The following is a 24,827-nucleotide window of genomic DNA, read 5'->3' as shown; positions in this document are numbered from 1 at the left end:
CAAGAGGCAAAGATTGAAAGCCTCATGTTACTGAGCCATCACTCCATTCATCAAATAGGCTACTCATCATCGCTGAGAATGTGTGTCATCATTCATCGCCCTCGGTTCATGCTCACATGATACAGTGCTTCTCCTCGGACACGATCATGTATTATCTGTAGTAAGTACAGCAATGGCTGGTGTTGCAAACCAATACTAGGCAAGTATTTATAGCCGCCGTTAGTTCGGTACATCTAATCATGGGACCTACTTTTGCTCTTTGTTTTGTTTCCTCATCCCATCTCTTCAGTTTCTCTTAAAGCTGATAAGCCTCTGTTTTAACCCCAGCCCTCTGTGGACCACCAGTGATGTAGTACTTCTCACTGATTAAAAAATACAGTCAGACCCCAAGATAAGCCCATTCAAGTTATGAGAATTCAACTTTACAAGGAGTTTCATTTAATACCCCTACTTCAGCTTACGAGGCATTTCTTCGCATTTCCGAGGACCAATTTGGAGGCTGGCGGCTCTGGTAGGCAAGCACCAAGGGGATGGAGTCGGCTGCATTGGTCTTGACGAAGAGGCTGTGCAGGGGGGTGGCGTCGTCGTGCGAGAGGGCGGCAGTCTGCTGCATGGAGGTAGACTCGTCCGAGTCCTGGTAGTAGATCACACCGCTCTGGGACATGTGGATGCTGGGCGTGCAGCCCATCCCAGGCCCACTGCTGCCGCTCACACCCTGGGCAGCTAGGGGTCTGCCTCTGCCCTGCCCAGCTGTGCCTCAGGCGCCGCTTGCCACCTGCGGCGTTCCATCCCGTTTAGCGCCTGGCTTGCCCACCACTGCTGCCTCGGCTGCTGCTGGTGGAGCCTCTCTGCCACGCAGCCCCACACAAGCGAGGCATCGCCCCTCGCCAGCCGGGCCCCTCCCCCCGCCCGCCTAGCTCCCCGTGCGGCCAGCCCCTGGCAGCGCCCCCTCCCCACTTGACCCAAGCTGCGCTCAGGCCGGGCTGCCTCCCCGTGCCCTGCTCTGCCCTGCCCTACCCCTTGCACTGGATTTAATGGGATTTGGTGTTGTTTTAGCAGAAATGGGTGTAAATTTTGGGGCTCAGGAACGCATAAATTTTTTTCCCATTGAAATTAGTGGTAGTTACATTTTCGGCTTATGAGAATTCGCTCTAAGAGGGGTTTTTCAGGAATGAATTACCCTCGTGAGGCAGGGGAAGACTGTAATTAAAACTAAACTAGGGTTGCCAAAATGAACAAACACAGAACATTTTCTGATCCCTTGATTTACTTTGTGTGTATTTACTTAGTATCTTCCAAATTCATTAATTCACAATGGGTTTCCCAGACAAGGACATTCTGCTCTGTCTTTGGTCACATGAGGCTGTCTCAGCAAAATACATTGCATCTGACAGTTGAATGACATAATACATAGAAACGTCCATCTGAATGGAGTTCCTCTCACAATCAGTGGGGAAGTCAAGGAACTAAGGGGCAGGAGAAATGGATTGTGTCTCTGTCTGTCACTTTTTCAATAGTTGCCCAACCTCCCTGGCGCCTGCACTTCAATTTCTGAATCTGTACATTGGGGATGCTGATACTTTTCCTACCTTGTAAGCACTTTGAGAGCCTCAGATGTAAAGAGCTGCATGAATGCTACCATATGCTGATGCTGGGTTGATTGTGATGTTTCAGTGAATGAAAAAAATGTTGTTAATGAAACAGGGTGGTTGAAAGAGGGATAACATTGAACACTGACCAGAAAACAGAAATCTTTGCAGAGAAGTGGGGAGAAACAGAAATCTTTGCAGAAAAGTGGGAAGAAAGAAACAGAAATCTTTGCAGAGAAATGTGGAGAGAGAAACATGGGAAATAAATAAGCTTTTATTCTTGTATTGGAACCGGGAAGAGCACAGCTCTGTTCTGGCATATTAGTTTCTGCAAAATAAACTTGATGCATAACCAAACCACATAACTACATCAGCTTCCTTAATATGATCTATAAGTATGAATCAGGATTGCATCAATTTCTGGTTTTAGACGGTGGTATTGGTAACAAGTCATCCTAAAATTGCATGGCTTTCAGAGCACCAGGCTGCCAAAAACACTAGGCTTATCTTTCATTTCCTCATAAGCTATATTAAACAGGATTTTTAGCCTTTATAGACTTCATATTTAAACTTATTGCTTCATGATGAGCGCATGAGGTCAGTCCACTGACCTTTAGCGGGGAAAAGAAAGTTCTGAGGAAAGAAAGAGCATTTAGATCATAATCCCATGGTGTCCAGCTAATTCTGATTGCAAACTAACTATATTATTCTGAAAATACATTTATTTTCAACTCAACTAGCCACAACTCAACTGGCAAAAAGCCACACGTGGCTAGTGGCCAGCATGTTGGACGCCACAGTCATAGTCCATCCTTTCCAATGCACCACATAGTTTTTTTTTTATCTAGTTGCCATAAAAATAATTATTTTAGAGTAGGTTAAAGTTTGCGTTTGTTACCTTCCCTCACGAACAATATAGGTAGGAGTCTCTTAGAATATGAGAGGGCAATTTTACCAAGTTCAGAATGGGCCTGACTGAGCCTGACAATCTTCTTGACAATGTATGCAAGTAGTTTACAGTTTGTGGGGAGTTCCCATTCCAGTGTGTGTGTGTGTGGGGTCACTAAATGCAATAAAGGTGTCTGTGCCATTTGGCAGGCTCACAGACCTGTTGAAATCAACTATCTTTTCCTATTGATCTATTTCTTTCAACACTTGGTGAAAAGTGGATACAATCCTCCTACCAGATTTCAAGAAGAGACTTCTACCTGTATGGTTTATGAGAGAAGATGGTCATTTAATATAAACCCAAAGTTTGACCTACTTTAAAATTATATCTTTTTATAGCACTTAGAGGACTTTGTGCTGCACAGGAAAAGATGGGTTCTGATCTAATACTTTTTTCCCACTTTCAAAATGCTGTAATTTATGGGGCCAGGGGTCTCTGCTTTAAAAAGTGGTACAAAAGGTCCATAAAACCAGTAGATGTGATGTCCCCCAGTGGGGAGAGTCCAGAAAGGATGCCTGCATCGTGCAGGATGGCTGAAGCCCCACTAGCCTGAGCTATTTTAACTTGGATTTGATTTCACTTTCTGGCACGCTCTAGAGAACTGGCTGTATTAGAGCCAGCGCTGGTGTGGGACAACCCTCTGGATCAGGAAGTCTTAACTGGTTCCAATCCTTCATCATGTTCATGCTTAATAAATAGTAAGTCTAGACAATCTACATTTTGTAGAGTGCCCTTGATAACTGTGTCGTGTGCGCTCGGTCATTTTATTTTATGGTAAATTGAATTAATGCTGGTAATAGGTGTCTGGTTGTGAGGCCTTCTGAAGTAAATCATTCTTCCACTCTACTCTGCGCTGGTTAGGCCTCAGCTGGAATATTGTGTCCAGTTCTGGGCACCCCAATTCAAGAAAGATGTGGAGAAATTAGAGAAGGTCCAGAGAAGAGTAACTAGAATGATAAAAGGTCTGGAGAACATGACTTATGAAGAAAGGCTGAAAGAATTGGGCTTGTTTAGCTTGGAAAAGAGAAGATTGAGGGGGGACATGATAGCGGTTTTCAGATATCTTAAAGGGTGTCATAAGGAGGAGGGAGAAAACTTGTTCTTCTTGGCCTCTGAGGAGAGAACAAGAGGCAATGGACTTAAGCTGCAGCAAGGGAAGTTTAGGTTGGACATTAGGAAAAAGTTCCTAACTGTTAGGGTGGTCAAGTACTGGAATAAGTTGCCAAGGGAGGTTGTGGAATCTCCCTCGCTGGAGATATTTAAGAACAGATTAGATAGCTGTCTATCAGGGATGGTGTAGATAGTGGTCGGTCCTGCCGTCGGGGCGGGGGACTGGACTCGATGGCCTCTCGAGGCCCCTTCCGGTCCTAGTGTTCTATGATTCTATGAAATCCTCTGTCTAGCCAGCAGAGCAGTTTCTCCAAGTGACTAAAGCCAGAGGAGGAGAGGTTTCACAAGAATGTTTTTCGTACTCTGTTTACAAACTAGCTGCTCAAACGCATAGTTCTTAAACAATACTCTAATGCATTTTAAAATGTATACTACACCAAGAAAGGAAAAACAAAATGATGAAAATTTATATTAAGGTTTAATGTAGAACTGATTTGTAAAAAGTGAATAAATGATTGGCTTAAATAGTTTATTGTGGTGTCATTTTTATTTATGATTTGTATTGTGGTTTTCTGGGTATCCACATTTTGGAAAAGAACCATATTGCCCTGACCTGTCAGGAAGACCTAAAACAATAACAGCACAGCTTATAACCCTCTATAACATCTTCTGATATGCTTGTAACACGTCTGGAACATACTTAGGAAATCTGTTCATCAGTGGTTAACACTTATATGCCATTTATAAATGGAACTTTAGCATGCAGTGTGACAAACAAAAATCCACTGTCAATGTTGTAGAAAAAATAGGCAAAATTAAAAAAGGACTCATTTTTGATTCACAAATTTCAAGCAGCATGGAAAGCAAAAACAAACAAACAAACAAACAAGGCTTGTGGGGATGTCCATTTGGGTTCTGTGACAAAATTTATTGAAGAGAAAGAAGCAAAGGCCATCTACTATTTGGTTGTTAAATACATTGTGTATTTTTCCATGCTGAATTAGGAAGTAAAATTATCAGATGAGCTCCTCATCCACAGGACATAAGTAGATTACTGTTCGTCACAAAAAGGGAAACGTAATAACATTTTTAGCACCAGTCACTTCCCCTGCTTGGGAAATCTCCCACTTTTCCCCCACCCCCTTTTATCTCTCATTCTTTAGAATAAGAAAGGTGTGTCCAAAAAGTGTTCAGTTCTGACACAAAGCTGATTGCCCAATGTGACAGCATTTCCGTTGTGTGTTGAGCTGCATATAAAGCCATCTACTAGGACCCTTCCAATGCTAAATGAAAGCCTTGCCTACAGCTCCCCAGGAGATGCCACTGGACAGAAGAATGAAGAGTCAGAGGTAAGTAAATGGGAGGGAAATGCGATGTGGAAAAAATAAAGTTGTCTATTGCAATGTTTCTTAGATTATGTTCCATGGAACACTGGTGTTCTGTGAACAGCTCGTGGGTGTGCCACGAGTGTTTTGTCACTTTCTTGATAACATACACCTAGGGTGTATATTTTTTGTTATTAAAATCAGATACAGCAGTACTTCTTCATTGCTATGATACCTGATTAAATTACTTCAGTTTGTTTTTACTGTATAGGTTTCTAGGGGTTTTTTTTTGGGGGGGTGGGGGGCAGGAAGTGATGTTCTGACAACAATTTTTTTAAGACAATTTTTATAGTTCTTCCAATGAAAATATTATTGTTTGGTATTCTGTGGTTTCATAAAGCTTAAGAAACACTGCTCTCCTGGTTTGTAGAGACTGGTGGACCACAAAATAGAGGGACCTTAAAAGGTGAACAACGAAGCAAAGTATTTTCATCATGCAATAATAAAACGAAGAGAGAGGGAAAACTTTGCTGTAGGATGTTGTATATCTTAGGAACAGTTAATTCAACAGTTTCCCTGCTCCTTTGAAGAAAGTGGGGCAGATATCAAGAGATGTTTGCAGTAATACAGTCCAGCTTAATGGAATTTTGTTTTTGTCAACCCTGTGAAGAAGGCAGATAACCCTACCCTCAAAATGCATAGTTACAGTCCAACCAGCAGCTGTTGCCTAAAATGAGCTAGTAGAAAGGATAAGGCTTGAATAAGCAGCTTGGCAACGTAAGTAGAAGAAGCTAGTTTATATCTGTGTATATAAAATGTATGCTTTTAGCACATTTTTATTTAAATATAGAATGGCTGTGAATTATACTCTGTGTGTGTGTATAATGTAACGTATATTGTGTGTGCACAGTGTTAATCAAAAGGAAGACTACTGAAATCAATGGAGTAATAGCCGTTTAAAATTGGTGTGAGATGAGAAACAGCCCTGTTGCATTAGCATATATGCATATAGAGACTACTCTTTGCTCTTGTGAAGTCAACATGTATGGTAGCTAATGAACAACTGGCAGTGGATTATACCCATTATATTTTAATTTTTTTTCTGTGTCTGTCTCAGGTATTCAACATAGTTACTGTTTGTGGGAATTCAGCTTTGCACATGGGCTTTACTCATAATCACTTGTGTGCACCAATGATTATCGTCATGCTGAAAACCCATTGGCACACAAATTGAACATCTGGAAAATTGCATGTGTGTGTGATTTGGCCACAAAGTTGTATTTTCCAAATGAAGCTCCTTAAAATGTTGACTCATCATTTTCATTTGCTGTGAGTTGTTCCACCAAAGCTGCTGGGGTGGCAGAACTCTAGGGGTGATTGTATGGATCACATGAATTGAAAAGATTGGCAAAGCAGATGGATCTATGTGCTATGTCAGACACATTCTATCATGACACAAGTCAGCAGAGGAAAGTAGTGAGGGCAAAAAAGCTAACTGGTTTTAAGTTTGAGCTTAATAAGTCTATGGAAGGGATAGTATGATGAGATTGCCTGCAACTGTTATTAACAAATCTCTCCCTACTGCCAGAGTTGGGGCACTAGATAGGGAAAGCTCTGAGTTTCTACTGAGAAGTTGTTTCCAGGTGTTTGCCCAGTAGGTCTTGCCCACATGCCTAGAGTCTAACTACTGATCACATTTGGTGTTGAATTTTCCCCAGTTCACATTGCCAGAGCTCTGGAGGGCTTTGCATTTTGCTCTACAGGGAGAAGCAAGGGTCACATTCTTTGAGCTAGAGTAAATGATGGATTCTCTGTGCCTTTGAGGCTTTTTAAATCATGGTTCGAGGATCTCGGTAAAGATCGACCTGCTCAGGGGTAGTGTAGATGTAGCCAAACATTCAGAATGCAAAGCTTTAAATCCCCACTCAGAATCTATCTTCCAGGGTTCAATTTTGCAAGTCTAGTACAGACGTGTGAAATTGACCTCTCAGGGGTTGCACTTGACTTGTGCACTCCTCATGATATGTTGACCTTCCTCAGTAGAGATAGCCAAGTTAACTGAGCACAGATACGTCTATTTCTAGGTACGCAATTGCTGTAGCTAGAATCGCGTGTGCATGGTCAACTTATTTTGCCTAATGTACACGTAGCCTTTGTTTCCTCAGGTTTCCTTTTGGCTGAGTTTTATTTATCTACTGTCATGACTGCTAGGAAGATGCAATTGTTTTACTTGTTCTTGCAATTCACAGTAAAGGGATATCTCAACCTTTTTTAGTTGACTCAGTGTAAGTTAGATATTTCTGTTTACTAATAGTGGACTGAATCAAAACAAACTGGGTCCCAGTTGTACCTGTCTGGCTATGGTCTGAAGTGGGTCTGTCCCACTAAAGCTCACCTAATAAACTGTTTTGCTAGTCTTTAAAGTGCTACATGACTGCTTTTTGTTTTGATAGTGTATAGACTAGCACTGCTTCCTCTCTGTTACTATTCAAAAGTTTAAGCACTCTGACACTTCTAATCTCTCAAGAAAGTCTCATTCATGCTTCACTTTCCCCTAAGAAACTTCCCTTCTCACCTGTTCAGCTAACACTAAACTTTTTCTCAATTTGTTTTTGACCACTGCTTCTACCTGCTCTCTGCCTCATACCAGAGATATTCTTGCTCTTTTATCATTTGTGTGCACTCATGCAAGTTAGGTGTGCAAATTATACACTGTTGGTGTTTCATTGCAGTGTAGACTAACCCTCACAGTACCCCGAGATGCCATTTTTATCTCTACAATGTGTTGTGAACTGCTAGCACTTTTCTGTGTAGAGAGGATCCTCCCAAACATTTAGACTATAAATTAACAGGAGATGTTTTCCCATTCAAAATATTTTGAATATTTCCCTCTACTGGGGTTCCAATAATCTCAATCTATCTAAAGCAGTTTTTAGTATTTACCCTCTGCTTTATTACTTTTAATCGGGACTTTTGTTTTGGAAGTATTGTTTTATTTCTATTAAGAATCTCGTATGAGAGATTACAACGATAGGAGCCTCTAAAAATGGATAATACAGCTGTCATCCACTTGCAAAACATGATACACAGTCATGTCAACTCTCCCATTGGTGTTAATTAGCTAGGAAGTCATGCTTCATTGTAGTCCACTTGCTGGGATAGCAGAGGCTCACAAACATCTGTTCCTACCAGTATTTGCTTAAACATCTCATTCACAGCTTTGTTCCAGGGAAGTCAATGAACTATATGTCACATGAGTCTGCTGAAGTGTATGGCTTTAAACAATCCGGTACTGGGACTTCTGCATTTTTACATGCTCTTCAGGATGGTTTCTGTGTGACTGTGGTGGGGCATTCAGTTCTACTTGTCAATTGGCATAATCAGAGATATTTCAGACCCAGTCTGAATCCATTCTGGAGGCCAGGATTCAACCCCAGCTGCAGTGTACCTGGCTGCTGGCCTGGATTCCAGAAGAAATGTCATGCAAAGACAAGCTGCTGAGTTGTTCTTATTAGTCCACACAGCCCATCATCATCACCAACCAGGGGCTCAGCACTCGTTGGTGTCCGATGCATCCTTCACTTTTTCCTTCCATCTTTCCCTGTCCAGTGTGAAGTGGCTTAGTTTCTGTAGACTAGTGCCATATCAATCTACTATATCATCTACCCCTTCACGGAGGGGTCTACCTCTCCTATTCGAGCCGTCCATTGTGCTGAATACCAGGGTCTTGACTTTTCACTTGTTGGTCATTCTGCAGATATGCCCAAATAGCTGTAGCTTCCATTGTATCCACACAGCCCAATAACCACTACCTCCAAAAATATAGTAGGCTACATGTTATGGACGCTGGGGACTATGTGGGGACAAATAGGGTGCAAGAGTAGTTAACCTTATTGTACGATATGAGGTGATGCTGAGCACTTCTGTTATCTGGTGTACTGTTTTACATGGGGTCTTCCCACATGCAGGCTTCAAGATGCTGTTCCCCATTGTTCTCTTTCCTGCTTCTTCTGGAAGAAAATGGCTGGGCTCCTGCTGGTTACCTGTACATACATAATAGATGTCTCTGCCTTCAGAATCCAGCGTTTGGAAAGCACAGGTAAATGGCAAAACTTGCCTCAAAAGTTGAACCAGAGTATTTGTTTTCCTCTCTCATGTATTTCTTTTTTAAGTGAAACCCTGATGAAACAATTTTTCTGGTCTATGTAGAGACCTGCCAGGATCACACCACATATTTCAAGCAGTACTTTGTACTGAGAGGAGAGCCTGTGATACTGAAGTGCCCATCCTTCAAATACAAACACTTGGACTTTTCCAGCCATCCCTATAACCTGACATGGTCTAAAAATGATTCAGAAATGATGAGGCCAGGAGAAGATGAGAAGCCAAGAATTTGGGCACAAGGCGATGCTCTTTGGTTTTTACCAGCATCATTAGAGGACTCAGGACAATATATCTGCACTCGAAGGTAGGCGTTTAAATAAAAATCCAGTCCACTCACCTACTTGGTTTTGCTTAAAACTCTGTGTGATGCTGGGGTGGGGAGCACTGGCAGGCTGTGGCAAATTTTGATGGACCCCATGCCAGGGCCAAGAATATGCCTGGTGCTGAGGCTCCTCAGGCCTGTATAACTCGCCACCTATGCTATTCAGTAGATGTAGGCTGTCTGGAAAGTCCTGTTTTGAAACTTACATAAATAAATGCTTCCTTGGTCACATGGGAAGGCGATACTAAATATTGCAGGACAGGTGTCTTTAGCATCTAGAATTTGTACAGTAGTATGTATAGCTGTCACCCCATAAATGCCTGTGAATGATCAAACAGCAGCAGCCAGGTTTTAAATAAGTGCTCTGACTCAGATTTCTTATTTGTTTTTTAGATTGCCACTGACAAGCCCTGTACAATTAAGATATTATTGAATCAAATGGGTGGAGAAGCACAATTCCCATCAGAGCTTCTGCTGTTCAGCAGGATTACAGTAATTTTTGCCTGCAAGGCAGGGTTAGCATGGCAAGATTACCTCAGTGAACACAACAAACTCAGGGTTACAAGGAAAAAGCTTGAACTTGTAAAATAAGCAACCACCACAAAAACCTTTCATTCTTCCAAATGCAACTCTGGTAACTTTTTAGAGTCCCTGCTCGTGACCTCGTATTGACTCAGACTTGACTTACTAGAAACCAGCTACTGAGAGAAAGCAAGGTACAAAGGAGTTAACTGACCTATCCAAGGTCACCTGGTAAAGATTAGAATCTAGCGGTCCTGACTACCAGTCCCCAACTTTAAGCACTGCCTTCATACTGATTGAGGTATTCCAATGAAGTAATCTTAATCTGTTGATGGCAAGAAAGACACAATGGCCGTTTCTACACATGCCACTTTCGGAGATGCGGATGTAAATTCCTGATGCCTCATTAGCATAAGAGCTAGAAGAAGAAGAAGCTCTTCTGGACTTCAAAACAGTGTGTAGACGCTCGGCCCCTGGGGGATCTTCTGGAAAATTTTTGGGAAGAAGGGGCCTCTGGAAGATCCCTTAGGAGCTGCGCTTCTAAATGCTGTTTTGGAGTCCAGAAGAGCTTCTTCCGAACGACAAATCATGTGACCTTATGCTAATGAGGTGCCAGGAATTTACATCCGCATCTCATTAGTATATTTCAGGCTGTTTATTAGCATGCCACTTTCTCCGAAATGGCCATTATGTTCAAAATATCCTTGCAGTTGCTATGCCACTGAAATTTAATATTACCTGTCTGGCCCAGTGGAAAGGAATAAGTAAAGTCAGACCTTGCAGTTCTGGCTGAATGACTTATCACAGGGCTGGAAGGGACCTCAGGAGGTCATCTAGTCCAGCCCCCTGCTTCAAGCAGGATCAACCCCCACTAAGTCATCCCAGCCAGGACCTTGTCCAGCCGGGACTTAAAAACCTCAGGGATGGAGAATCCACCACCTCTTTAGGCAACACATTCCAATGCTTCACCACCCTCCTGATGAAGTATTTTTCCTAATATCTAACCTACACCTCTCCCTCTTCAACTTCAGACCATTGCTCCTTGTTCTGCCATCTGACACCACTGAGAACAGTTTCTCACCCTCCTTTTTAGAGCTCCCCTTCAGGAAGTTGAAGGCTGCTATTAAATCACCTGTAAGTCTTCTCTTCTGTAAACTAAACAAGCCCAAATCCATCAGCCTATCCTCATAGGTCTTGTGCTCCAGACCCTTAATCATTTTTGTTGCCCTTCACTGAACCTGCTCCAGCAAATCCAAATCCTTTTTATACTGGGGGCCCCAAAACTGGACACAATATTCCAGATGTGGCCTCACCAGTGTCGAATAAAGAGGAATAATTACTTCTCTAGATCTGCTCGAAATGCTCCTCCTAATGCACCCCACTATGCCATTAGCCTTCTTGGCTACAAGGGCACACTGTTTACTCATATCCAGCCTTTCATCCACCATAACCCCTAGGTCCCTTTCCATCGTACTGCTGCTGAGCCAGTCGGTCCCCAGCCTGTAACAGTGCTTGGGCTTCTTCCGCCCCAGGTGCAGGACTCTACACTTCTCCTTATTGAACCGCATCAGATTTCTTTTGGCCCAGTCCTCCAATTTATCCAGGTCCCTCTGGATTCTCTCTCTACCCTCCAACGAATCGACCTCTCCCCTTCATACGTACGGTCAGTATGAAGAAAAATGAGACTCTTACCTGCATTTTGACAGGGTTATTTATAACATTAGAGTAGAGGATAAAAAGTGAAGGAACATGGAAGCTAAAGGGGTGCCTATCACCTCAGAACTGAGTCATGTCAGCAGGACAGTATGAGTAAGCTTCTGCTGCCTATACTGTCCTGGTTCTGTTGCAGAGGGCCATGGTGTCTAGAACTATCATAAGCACATCGTACGAGCCGTAAATGCATGCCATTTCCCCTTCTTATGTGTGAGGGCAGGCCTGTTAACGTCTGCCTTTCATATGCTTGCAGGAATTCCTCCCACTGTGCTGATGTCTCCATTCACCTGACAGTTTTTGAGAAAAATGCTGCACATGCAATTTCCTATCCTCAAATTCTCATCACGTGTACTTCTGGAAAACTTGTTTGCCCTGATCTGGGAGATTTCATACAAAAGGAAACAGACTTGGAGCTGAAATGGTACAAGGTAGAATTTTCACCTCTTGTACAGGCTCAGCATTGTGGGATTTAATGCCAGAAAGGACAACTGGATCATGTAGTCTGGCCTGTATGTTACAGGCCATCACCACCACTCAGCCTCTGCACAATAAACCCAACAACTAAAACTGGACTAGAATATTACAGATCACAGGAGACCCACGATAATGTGTCAAATAGCTGGGAACAAGGTGCATCCAATGCCCTAGACTCCTGCAGTGACAGAAAACTGATTTCCTGACAGATATCCCCAAATAACCCTGGCCTGTGACATGCACCTTGTGCTGCTGAGCAAGGCAAAAACTCAAGGTCTTTCCTAATCTGAGAAGGGGGGAATTTGTTCCTCATTCAGTATAGGCCATCAAGTAGACTCTGAGCATGTGAGTGTGATTCAGTCAGCCAAGCACCTGAGAGAGAGAATACTTGTTACCACTTCAAGGCACCCACCCACCTTGTCCAGAGTCCTAAATCTAGTTGTGGGCCCCTCTCAGGCTTCAGAGGATGAAGACAGAAAAATATTCCCCAGAACACATTGGAGAGGGCACAGGGAAGGGAGGGAACATTCCTTGCTGACCCTTCTAGGTGACTGACTGAAGCCCTGCATCATGAAACACCAAATGTGAACTAGAAGGGACCCTTGGGCCTGCCAAGCCCTGCCTTTACTAGCACAAGCAACCCTGTTTTACAATCCTGCTCAGAAATCTGTTCAGATTTGCCTTTACTCTAATGAGGTTGTTTAGCCCCACAGCTCTGACAGTTTCAGAACCTCACCCTTCTGAGGCCTAGCAACCTTCTCCTAATTTCTAGCCTGAATCTGTTCACGGCCATTTTATATTAACCTGTTCTTGTGCCCACGCGGCTCTCTCTGGTATTTACCCTCATGTATTTGCAGAGAGCAATCTCTGCTGTCTTTTTATGAGCATAAACAAGTCACATTTTTTCAAGTCATGTCTACCCTGCAGTCAAAGGTGTGGCCATGGGGGCTGACAGATTTTCTGGGCCCCTGGGCAATGGGAGGGAGAGGGGCAGGAGAGCTCTGTACTTTCAGAAGGGGCAGGGTCTTGGTCTGAAGTGGTGGGGCAAGGGACAACCAGCCCTCAGCACTGGCCAGGGCATGCTACTCTGTGGACTCCCTGCTACCTCAGGCCATCCAGACCTCAGAGTGGCCCAGAACGTGCTGCATGGGGCTCTGGTGATGATTTAAAGGGCCAGGGGCTCTGACCATAGCTGCTCCTGTGGTAGTGGTACTGGCTGAGAGCCCTGGGCCCATTTGAATTGCCAGGACCTGGGGCAACTGCTGCCTTTGCTCCTCCACTGCTCCCCTGTCAGTAGGCCTGGCTATAGCTCAGCTGTTGCTGGCCTGTGTCAGACAATTCAGGCTTGTGGTGGTTTCACTGCAGGGTTAGACATAGCAGGGTAGGTGTTTTGGTCGTCAGCTGGAACCTGGGCTCAGAGACCCGCAACGGATGAGACTCTCATGGCCCTGGCTCCAACACACACCTGAAAGCCTACACTGCTATATTTTAGCCCCACAGCCCAAGCCCAATGATCCTGAGTCAGCTGGTCCAGGCTCTGAGACTCAGGACCACAAGTTTATAATCACAGCATGGACATACCCTTAATTTTCAGCTAAGCTCGTTCTTTTTTTTTTTTTCAGCCAGAATCTCTCTTGATTCTTCTTTGAGGAGACAAAATGTACCATGTTGAGTATTTTTTATAAAGTTAGTATTTCCACCTGCCAGGTTATTTTTAAAAAAAGTCAAGATATTAAAGTTCTTTTTTTTTTTTTATAGTCTTGCTTGTTGTGCTTTAGTATTTGATGATTTGTATAGTCCCAAGGCACAGTGCTTTACAGACAAGGGTCCTGTCTCAGGGAATATATATTCTAACACTCAGATATTGGAAATAAATTCTGAACTATAGATGCATCCATAAATGCCTGCAGGTTTGGGGTCTAAATAGATAATAGGCAAGCAAAGGCTGGGGAAGAAATACAATGAGTGAGTGAACAGTGAAATTCCTGCATGTTTTGTTAGTTCCACGGCTGTTTTGGTGAACACACTAAGGGAAGGGTTATATTATGTGGACTTCTTGGAGATGTGAGTTTTGAGGAAAGATGGAGGCATTGTGGAATGGGCTGGCAAAGAGAGAGACAGAAAAAAGGCAAGGAGATGAGAGAATGAGGAGAGGGTTTGGGTAATTATTAAAATGGCCATTTAAAACTAACTCAGAGACCTTCCTATCTAGTGCCCCAGCTCTGGCAGTAGGGAGAGATTTGTTAATAACTGTTGCATAAAAGTTGGCTTAGGTTATCTGTCTCCACCTTTTAGCTTCTATTTTTATCCCAAGTTTTTTGTTAAGGTCTCATTTTTCTTAAGTCCCCTTTGTAGTTAGCAAAGAGGGCAACATGGATCCAACACTTAATAACCTGTATTGCTTTGTAAAATGTCTGCCCATTGCCTCTCATTCCTGGATTCAGGGCTCAAGGTGCAACATCCTGAGCTCTTTCAGAATTTTCCTGACCCAAGCCCTGCCTCCCTCTCTCACTGTCTTCTTTTATGTGAGAAGTTCCTGTAGCTTGCTCGTTACATGTTGAGACTGTGCAAAATGCATTATTTACTTACCATGCTCTTATTTTAATGCCTCACTAGCCAACAGTGATGATCATTTTGTCCAGAAGTCTGTTCTGCACAATTTGAAACTCTGCAGTAACTATTTCTGTGGGTGCATAGGTCATTAGGCTGATTTCCAAGGCATTGTTTTTGCTGGGGGTGAAATCATGCTAGTAAAGTTTCCCTGTCCAGCTTTCAGCAGAGGAACCTGATACAGTTTACTTGCTTAGGAAACATAAAATTCAGTTCTACAACATGATTAATAGCATGTCTGCCAGAAAAATACAAAAAAAAAGAAAAAAAAGAAAAGGGCCTGTCCAGAGTGGGAAAGAACACACAGGTAGCTAGTGAAGTTCAACAGCCATGGGGAAAATAACATATTGGCATGGGAAAATGTATGATTGATAGCATGTTGTTATATCTCCTACAGGATTGTTCAGAAGGGAGATTCTGGAAAGAAGTCCATTATGCATTCTCTTTAGCCAACATCTGGAGTCTAAAATAACATTTGAAAAAATATGTTAATAATAGCAATGCATCACCCCTCGCATAGGTTGATCATGAAATATTTTACAGTTATTGGAGATATACATCTCCTAGAACTGGAAGGGACCTCAGGAGGTCATCTAGTGTAGTCTCCCTTGCCCTCTTCACAGGGCCAAGCACCATCCCTGGCATCTATTTGCCTCACTCCCTAAATAGCCTCCTCAAGGATTGAACATGCAACCCCCAGGTTTAGTAGGGCAATGTTCAAACCACTGAGCTATCCCTCCTAGCCTTGCAGCCCTCATCCCTAAAGTAGCACAAGTGTAGTTTTGTCTGTTTTACAGATGAGAGGAGCGAAGTGGTCAGAGTCACCACAAATGTGATATAAAATTTTAGCTAAGGGAATAAATAACTTCCCCAAAGTTTCCACAGATAATCAAATTGAGGGTCTTATCATACCTGTGCCCATTTTTACCCTTTGGTTGTTCTTATTTGTTTAGGATTCTGTGCTTGTTGGTGAAGACGATATAAAATTCAAAACCCTGAAAGGCACAAACTTTCTCTATATCAACTCTGTGTCAGCAAGAGATTCGGGCTATTATACCTGTGAAATGGCTTTTACCTATGGAGGCGAACAATATAACATCACCAGAACTATTCTCCTAAAGACTTTGGGTAAATACTTCCTGCTTGAGATGGTACAGTACTGTATAACATACAACATATTTGACCAGAATGGTCTTTGTCAATTAAATGTGCAGAAAGGAGCTCCCTTTAGGTCTCCCACTGTTGCAGCTGGTTGTCTGCCACGGAAACTGGGATATCAAAGCAGCATGCATGCTGATTACTTTTAATAATAGTCCAAAACAGTTTCACAGAAAACCCCAGGCTGTGCTCAGCTCAGCTCAGCTCTTTGTGTGGCTTGCAGTTGAGCTGACACTGGGATTAAGCAGCACATTTCATGTACCATATGTTGAAAGTGCCCTGTGGTAATTAAACTGAATAATTTGTCATGGGAGCACATGCAAATATCTTCAGAGGGTTCAGGAAATGTAATATTTAGTTTAACTAATAGGGGATGCTGGGAAAAGACATTCATCTCACTTTCTCTTTTGTAAAATGGCACTAATTGCCTTGCCTGCTGTACTAAGAAACACACGAGGGCAGTCTTTAATTTAGTTCTATGTCTTTACACAGCACAAACAATAGAGGGCAGGCGTGTTACACGTATGTTGTTAGATTTTTAGCAAAGACTAAGAAACATGGCTCTGCATCTTTCCTATGGACCCTGCAAAAGGCTCCAATCCTTCAGCCCGTCCTTGCTTGATCAGACTGCAGTTTAATCTCTCGCTGGCTGCAGAATGGTCTGGTAACCTGCATAGAAACAGTGAGTGCCAGCCTGTGGACAGAGCTGAGACAGTGTGTGTGTGGTGCATATAAGCACCATGGTAAAAGGGACAAGCAGGACAAGTTGTTCAGGGCTGCCAGATTACTGCTCTTTACTAGCGGGAGCAAAGTTTAAAGGGGGAGTACGCCACCAAGGGTACTTCTACACTATGGGAAAGCTTCCAGATGGCCATGCTGATAGGGGATTTTGACTTTTGCGGGGTCCTTTCGAAAAGGACCCCTGTGTAGACAAGCCGTGCGCCAGCAAAACACAGCACTTTTGAAGTGTTGCAGCTGGCAGCATGCTAATGAGGTGCTGAATATTCATTGCAGCTCCACTTTACTATTCTCTGATTTGGCCATTAGCATGGTCATTTCAAAGTTTTCCCCTAGGGTAGACGTAGCCTAAGGGTTTTATTTGGATGCTGAGTCTCATTCTTGCCCTGATGTCTCTCCTTAAGCATTTACCTCCTCTATTCACAACTCAGGCATTTCTTGCTCTGTGCTCTCCTGAGTTTGGGGATAGGTGTAGCGGGAACTTGAAACTTCATGCTCAGTAGAAAGGGCTGTATGTCTGTGGCCACCTAATCCTGCAGCTATTCTCCACTTGTTCACATCCACCTTTTAAGCACTTCAAAGCACTCTGGTACTTTGGGGGTCAAGACCTCAGTCTAAGCAGATTGTGTAATAGTGTTCCCTAGCCTGTGTCCCTTCCCTTGAAACCACGATTGTGCTTTGTGAATGGTATCACAGAATGCTCTACATTGGACCTCATGTTCTCTTAATCCTGACAGACCAAGAAAAGAGATTCAGACCAGCGATTATATATCCAGATAAGAATACTACATTAGCTGTTCTTGGTAAGGCCAATAATGATTTATTTGTTTCTAAAAGCAAGATGTACTCAGCTCCACTGTCTTTGATTTAAACCAGCTGAGGATCTGCCCTATGGTGATTTTCATTTGTTCTCTGAAACGTATCACAAAGTTATTTTCCAGTAGAAGTGACTAAAGAAAATGACCAGATGTTTTAATACTTAGTTAAACATGTTCAAGATGCTTACCGTGTGGGATGAGTTTATCCTTCCTATTAATAACTTCTCTTGTGTTGCATTCTGTAAAAGGCTCTAGGTATGTGGTAAGCTTTGAGTGGCCTGTGTGGGGGCCTTGTGGGGAAGAAATGATTTCCTTTGTTCTAATGTTTGAAATGTAACTTCTCTGGCTCTTTGATTGCTAATTACAGAACATATCGGTGTGGTCTCAGTGTCATTTCCTTGTAGGTTATGTTATAACACAAACTTTAACCCCCCCTTTCCTCCCCCTCCCAGTGACTCCAGCATACTGTGGTGTCCAACCAGTTCTGAAACAGTAATTATTTCTATACCAAACTAGCCACATTATTCTCACAATATATTTATTGTTCAAGCAACTAACTACACTCAACTGGCCAAATAGATACCTGTGGCTAGTGACTAGTGGGTTGGACACCACAGTAGTAGACAGTTTTACTCTGCATGGTTGTGTGCTGTGAGACTGATTATTGCAGGGGTGGCCAACCTTTTTTCATCAGGGATCCCATGGCAATTTTTCACATGTTCTGGGGGGCTGAACACAAAATAGCCCCAAACCCACCCCCCGGCTTAACCTCTTCCAGCCCCAAACCTCCCTCCCACCTCTCGGCTTGAGCCTTTGCAGCCCCAAACCCAGGATTAACTTACTTCACACAGGAGCGCCACATGCTGCCACACCCCACTGCACCTTCTCTGGGCTGCCATCTCCTCCTCAGCATGGCTGTGTGGCTCCCTACAGCCCTCCTACTTCCTTCCCCCACATACAGTGCATGCGCCTCTCTGCCCTGCTGTGGTGAAATAATGGGACTCAACTTAAAGGTTGGATCCCTCCTGTTGGCCATTAAACCAATTAAATCAAGTTCTACTCTTCTAGCATGGCAAGGAAAGGAGTCGGAGGAGGAGTGAGTGACATCAGTGTCTGGAGTTGCAAATGGCTCCTTAAAGAGCTGCATGTGGCTCGGGGCTGCCCAGCCTGCCTTCAAATGGCACTGCTGCCAGCACCATGGGCCAGATGAAAAGGCTTGGTGAGCTGGATTCTGGCCCATGGGCCATATGCTGACTTCTCCTGGATTATTTACTCTCTTGCACCTTGTATTGCCTAAAATGAAATTCCAAATCAAAATTCTTCCCTTGTCCACCTCAGGGCTTAGTATTTGATATTCATTTTACATTCAATCAGCACAAGCATAAATGATTAGTTAGATGTTTTATTGGACTCTCTATTTGCAATATGAAGCAGGTGCATCTGTAACTGCCCACAGGTGGACTTGAACCCATGACCTCTGTAGCTTATTACATGAGCCTCTACCGTTTGAGCTAAAGGTCATGTCCCTCTCTCTGCTAAGGCTGTAGAGGAGACTACTTTTCATTCTGTATAAGTGGTCTAGGTGCCACTATATGGGACAGTGAACCTCATCTAGGTGTATGGGTTACACTTCTTGTGCTAAGTCTATATTACAGTTATTCTGGCAAAGGGTTCTAAGTTGTGCACTGTGGCATTTGCCTCCGGAGACCCCTCTTTACGTTTGATGTTCACTTTCAACAGGCTTGCTTCCAGCAGACAGTCCAGCTGCAAATGACGTTACACTGCCGGCTAACTGGCTTTTGCTTGAGCTGTAAATCATTCCCTTGACGCACGCTAACTGCCATGTACCGAAGCTTTGTTCCACTGGAATGTGGGCTGGTCTTCTGAGTGATGTGGTTACAGATAATGTTACCAACTAATGTATGAAAAAGATAGATAATTGGTTAGTCTCTGAATAATGGGGATTACTGCCGAGAAGCAGAGCATTGGCTAGGAGGTCAAAAATTCTCTACTTTTCAAGGCTACCCACAAAGTTAAGAGAAACCCATGCTCAGTCTGTAGAGAGTTTACCAGCACTTTCAGGATGTGAAATAGTGCTTGTTGATACAGCTATGAATGTCTTCTTTTTCATATTTCTTTTGAAAACAGACTCCAAACTGATCCTTCCATGTAAAGTATTTATTGGATCGAGTAACCATTTTCACACAAACGTCATGTGGCTAGCAAATGATACTTATGTGGATATAACTTATAAACAGGGCAGAGTTACAGAGGGAGAGCGTCTGTAAGTATTAAGGCAATGGCATGATTTTTGTTTTTTGTTTTTTTTGTATTTTATTTTTTTTCACTCAGAAATGTTTATAAGGAGATTGCTGCTACTGAATGCCAGGGAGGGACATGGGAAATGCTCTATTGAAAAAAAAGAAAATGGAAATAAACAACCAAATTACACTGAACAAAACCCAGCACGACTATTAGTTCCTGAATAAAATTGTTGCATTTATGTAATTTCATTTAAGACCTAACCTTGCAAACGCACAAGCAAGAGGCCAATCTTATGACACGCATAGACCAATTGACTCCAGCAAAACTATGCACATCTATAAAGTTGTTCACTGGCACAAATAACCAGGCTTTACTAAGGATGGCTAAATGGCAGAAAACATGCTGAGGGAGAGGTACAATTTCTAAAAATTTAGCTCTGGTATTGTGTTAGTACTGCATGAGTTTAAGATATTTATGACAGGAAAAGAAGATATTCTAATTGGGGTTGAAGTTCATTGCTGGGGAAAAGGCCAGCATAAAGTCTGCGTGCACCTCTTAAATATTCCATCTGACCTCAAAATGGACACTTTAGTGGAATTTTAATGGCACATATGTCTCTGCACAGAGGTGAATTTTTTCCAGCTGGATGGTGTCTGCAAGTTGGTAGCAAGCAGGGATCAAAGTAGTTGCTAGGACAGGGACTGTTAGGCAAAAGCTGGGCCAGAGATAGATCAGAATTTATCATCAGGCTGGAATCAGGAAAGCAAGGTGTACTCAGGAGCGATAGCAGATCAGAAGTCTTTGTATTTTCCCAGGCAACGTCCCAGGGCACCTCCAGAGTTAAATAGGGAGTTGTGGGTTAACCAGAAGGCTGAAGGGAGCTGTTGTGAGGGACTCTTTGGGCTGTAGTTCCTGTAGCATCTGATCTCCATGGTGCTTTTTGGAGGGAGCTTGCATGGCAATCTAGTGGTGATGTGGGACTCTCAGGTGTCCTTGCCTAGAAAGTCTTGGGTTCCATTTCTGTGAATCCTGCAATTCCGCTAGACACTCAAAATTCTCACCAGAAGCCTCCAGTGTTACAGCCTCCAGTTTTATTGTGCAGAAGAAGGAAGATGCCAGTGGAGCGGAGCACATGGGACTATAAACTCCCAGTGCACAGAACATTTATGATGGTTAAATCATTTGTCATCTGTTCAATAAGGATTCAATCATAATAATAACTGTTTAATTAAGATATTCCTTTCCCTCTCCACTTAAGTCATTATTACAGCAGGCTGGAAATTTTTTGATACTCTTTTCCACTCAACTCTCAATTTAGACACAAGCCTCATGCATGTGAGCAGTCCTTAATCAGGTGAGGGGCTCCAACTGGACTGGCCTCCCTCAATCACTATCTCTGCTGACACCAAGAACTAGAGTCAGAAATCCTGTCTGTGATATTGAATGAGAAGATGACCTGTAGAGGAAAACTAGTGGGTCCTTTGTCTGTTTTGCTGCCTCTATGATCCACAAAGATCTGAAAGCCTTAAAAAAACATCCTGCATGCATGTTGCTGTTTGTCTATACTACGTGGTTGATTGACCCAGTCAGGGTTGATCTGCTGGAGCTTGATTTCGTGTGCCTGGTAGTGACATGCGAAATCGATCTGTCTGGGGTCAGACCCATGTACTCTTCGCTAGCACGAGGAGTAAGGTAGGTTGACAGGAGAAACTCTCCCATTGACCCCCCTCAGTGAGGACAGGTAAGTTGATTTCAGACACCTCGATTCCAACTGTGCAATTGCCGTAGCTGGAATTGTGTATCTGAAATCAACTTATTCCTCTAGTGTAGACCTGGCCTAAGAAATTTGGATCTTGTTTACTCTGTTTTTCCTAGGAGACTCTATGAATGAAAAGGTAGACAGAGTGTACTGAAAAATCGGACCATTAAACAATCAGACTAAGCAATATCGATGCCACAAAGGCAGCGTACAGTGAGCAGTGGGGTTTAGAATGGACCCCTTACTGCTTGTGGAAATAAATCAATATCCAGAAGATTTTGCTAGGCTTGAAGTGTTACAAATGGGTAATGGAATGCATCAGAATCACAGAAATGATTATATTCTGGAAAAGCTGGGTATAAAAAAATGACACTTGCATTATTTTTGTTCCAGGGAAATTGTAGAAAATGATGAGAACTACATTGAGGTGCCGCTGGTTTTTGATCCCGTCAGAGAAATAGATTTTTATACAGATTTTAAGTGTGAAGCCCAGAATAGTTATGGACGCCAAGTGCTGCCAACAAGGGTCAGACAAGAAGGTATGTATCTTAACTGCATGCTCAGGGAAAAGGCAGCCAGCTGTGTGTGTTACTGGCTGTGAAATCCAGCTAAGCCTTGTTCCAATAGCTAGGGCTGTGCTTGGCTTATTGCTCAGCACATAGTAGCTTCTTCATTTACCCATGTGCTCACTGTTCTGCACAGGCTTTGGTGTGCCTCTAGAATGCCCACTGTCTGTATAGAAACTCTCTGTGGGTGACTTCAGTGACATTCTGTCCAGCCTTAAGGCTCTGTGTATGAGGCATCCAGCTGCTGGATAGGACCTAAGATTTTAAAGATAGTGGGTGATCTTTTGGTCCCAAGGAAGTCAATGACAAACTCCTGCTGACTTTAAAGAGCTAGCATTTTACCCAGTGCCTTTGGTGAGACCAGCAAATAAGGGAATGGCAGAACAAGGAAAGCCTTAATGTCCCAGTTTGCCACAGATTAGGTCTGAAATAACAAAAGGTGAGAATTATAACTGGCTTAGTTGTTTTTGTGTACGTTTGCATGGAAGCTAGCTCTTATTGCCAACTGTGTTGTGATGTGAAAGGCCACGGGACATATGGACCAAGAAACAGCTAAGAAAACACTATGAAATAACACATTTTTGTTTGCATGATGTTGGTGAGTGACTAAAGTTTGCTCACTTGGCACTGGAAGTGCACAGCCACATTTACCGGCTTCATCCTAGTCACAAATTACTCATGTCGACTGTGATTTGGTGTGTACTCTTTTTAGTTGCCTTGCGAGGTATTACTCACGGCTTCCATGAGTTGTTTAGGTACCTAGGTTTTACTCAAGTGAAAGAAATAATATGGATGGAGACAGATCTTTCTGCTAGTTTTTGATTCTTATGTGAAAGATAAATAATATAATTCCAAAGGGGCTGAATTATAGTTTTCTTGGAAAATAGTTACTCTAGGAAATTAGCCCAGCTTACTTAAGTAAAAATGTCAGCTTTGTTCAGTTTAGTTCACAGTAATTTTAGGTTCTTCTGCTGCAGATCTCATTCTATGCTATTCTTACACTTCTTACCTAGGGGGTTAACCACATTAAAGCCAGTGGGAATATTCATGAGAAAAAGGGCTGTAGGATCAGATATAGATTTTTCTTGGGAGGCTTTTCTGAACTTACATATATTTTTTAAACACACTTACCTAACAAATTTTCTTTGGATTTTACAGCATCCAGTGCCCTCTGGCACATTGCAGTCGTTCCAGTAGCTCTGACCTGCCTGATTTTGGGAGGATTATGCATGCACAAATGCTGGAAGCAGAAAGCTGGTAATGGATATTCGTTAGCCAAATCTTAATGGGGAAAGCCTGCATATTGGTCTTCAGCCATCAACCAGAAAGTTTTCATCTAGCCTGTAGCTTGAATGAAACGAGGCGAAATATCTCAGGCACACAGTTATTTTCCAGGAGGGTGGATATTAGTTACTTTCTCTTATCGGAAGTTGTGTGACTTGATTAAACTGTAAATATAGTGGGTTTTGTATAAACAAATATGTACAGGAAAGTGTGCTGTTATTGTGCAATTGGAGAGCTTTCTGCAGTGTCACAAATATGTATGTGTTGCTCCGGTGCGTCTCCTGTTTGTGAGGAGGAAAGGAGTTGTCCTTGTAACTACCATGACCTTATCTTAAAGAAAGTAATAATAAAAAAGTGTCATCAGCATGTTAGTTCCCAGAGGAACAATTCCAGTGGGGGCAAAGGTGTTGTTTGTTTGCATTGTCTACCCTTATATTTTCTCAGATTGAAAAAAAGATCCAGACCCCTTTCCGCTGCCATAGTCAGACACGACAAGGGGAATTAGTTTCCTGTTTGTGTGCTTGTCCACAGAAATCTCAGGTTCTGTTGGCTGTTGCTCTACTTGAAAGATTACTCACTTATGTGTGTTTTCCAAAGTAAATGTACAACATTACGTCAGTATAATAGACACAGTAAATATGAGTGGAGAATTCCATTTTGTTTAGTCAGCAGTAGCCTGGAAACTCGAGATTCAGCACCAAATGTATCATAGCTTTTTTATCTTTGCTATGAAAGCAATTTGGAGGAACACCACTGAAATCTTGGAACAGTAAATGCATTTTCCATAAATCATTTGACTAATTCTTGCTTTGGTTCCTGGATGTGATTTGACAGCCCACCAGTAAAAATACCATAACCTCATCTCAAAGTATCTACTAATTTTATGTACCTCTGTTACACATAGTGGGCTGGATTCATCAGTACAAGTCATGAATTATTCCACTAAAATCAATTAATCACACAAGTGTAAAACTTCTGTGAGATCAGAATAAGGTTTAACATGTTGTACTTTTAAATGAAATATACAAAGGGTCATATTAAGTACACAAGGGCTATGTCTACACGAGAGCCTTTTATAGACAATTGGGATTAACAGACAAAACTCGTGGAGCGTTTACACGCAAAATGCATTTTGTAGACAGAGACTGTTGACGAAAATGCTGTGTAGATGGTCCGGAGGACCTTTTGTTGACAGAGAGTTTAAAAGATCGATCAGCTATAATGTGTAGACAGGATCGGTTGACAGAAGTTTTGGCAGAACATCTCTTCCAACAGTAACTTCTGTAGACAGATGGTTCTAGTGTAGATGTAGCCAAGGAGCAAATCACACCCTGTGGGACCAATTAGAGCAGCCTAACACTATTCCATCATTGACACAGGTCAGAAAGAGAGAAAAACATTGAGTAAATATGCTCAGTCTTGGACTGGTAGAATCTCAATGATTAAAATGAACATAGTGCT

General features: G+C 42.7%; 1 protein-coding gene across 1 annotated transcript; it reads left to right on the top strand.

Annotated features, from left to right (window-relative positions):
• The first annotated feature begins 4,935 nt into the window (after positions 1–4,935).
• On the top strand, positions 4,936–23,711 carry IL1R2 (interleukin 1 receptor type 2). Its single transcript, XM_074983269.1, has 9 exons — positions 4,936–4,997; positions 8,942–9,072; positions 9,183–9,441; positions 11,948–12,122; positions 15,732–15,906; positions 17,412–17,477; positions 19,641–19,776; positions 21,910–22,055; positions 23,241–23,711. The coding sequence occupies exons 1-9, from the start codon at positions 4,936–4,938 to the stop codon at positions 23,366–23,368; spliced, it is 1,278 nt and encodes a 425-aa protein (XP_074839370.1). The 3' UTR covers positions 23,369–23,711.
• Positions 23,712–24,827: the final 1,116 nt, after the last annotated feature.

The sequence above is a fragment of the Carettochelys insculpta genome, chromosome 1 (genome assembly GCF_033958435.1).
Source record: "Carettochelys insculpta isolate YL-2023 chromosome 1, ASM3395843v1, whole genome shotgun sequence".
In the NCBI taxonomy this organism is placed as follows: domain Eukaryota; kingdom Metazoa; phylum Chordata; order Testudines; family Carettochelyidae; genus Carettochelys; species Carettochelys insculpta.
This window is presented reverse-complemented; position numbering and strand designations above follow the sequence as displayed.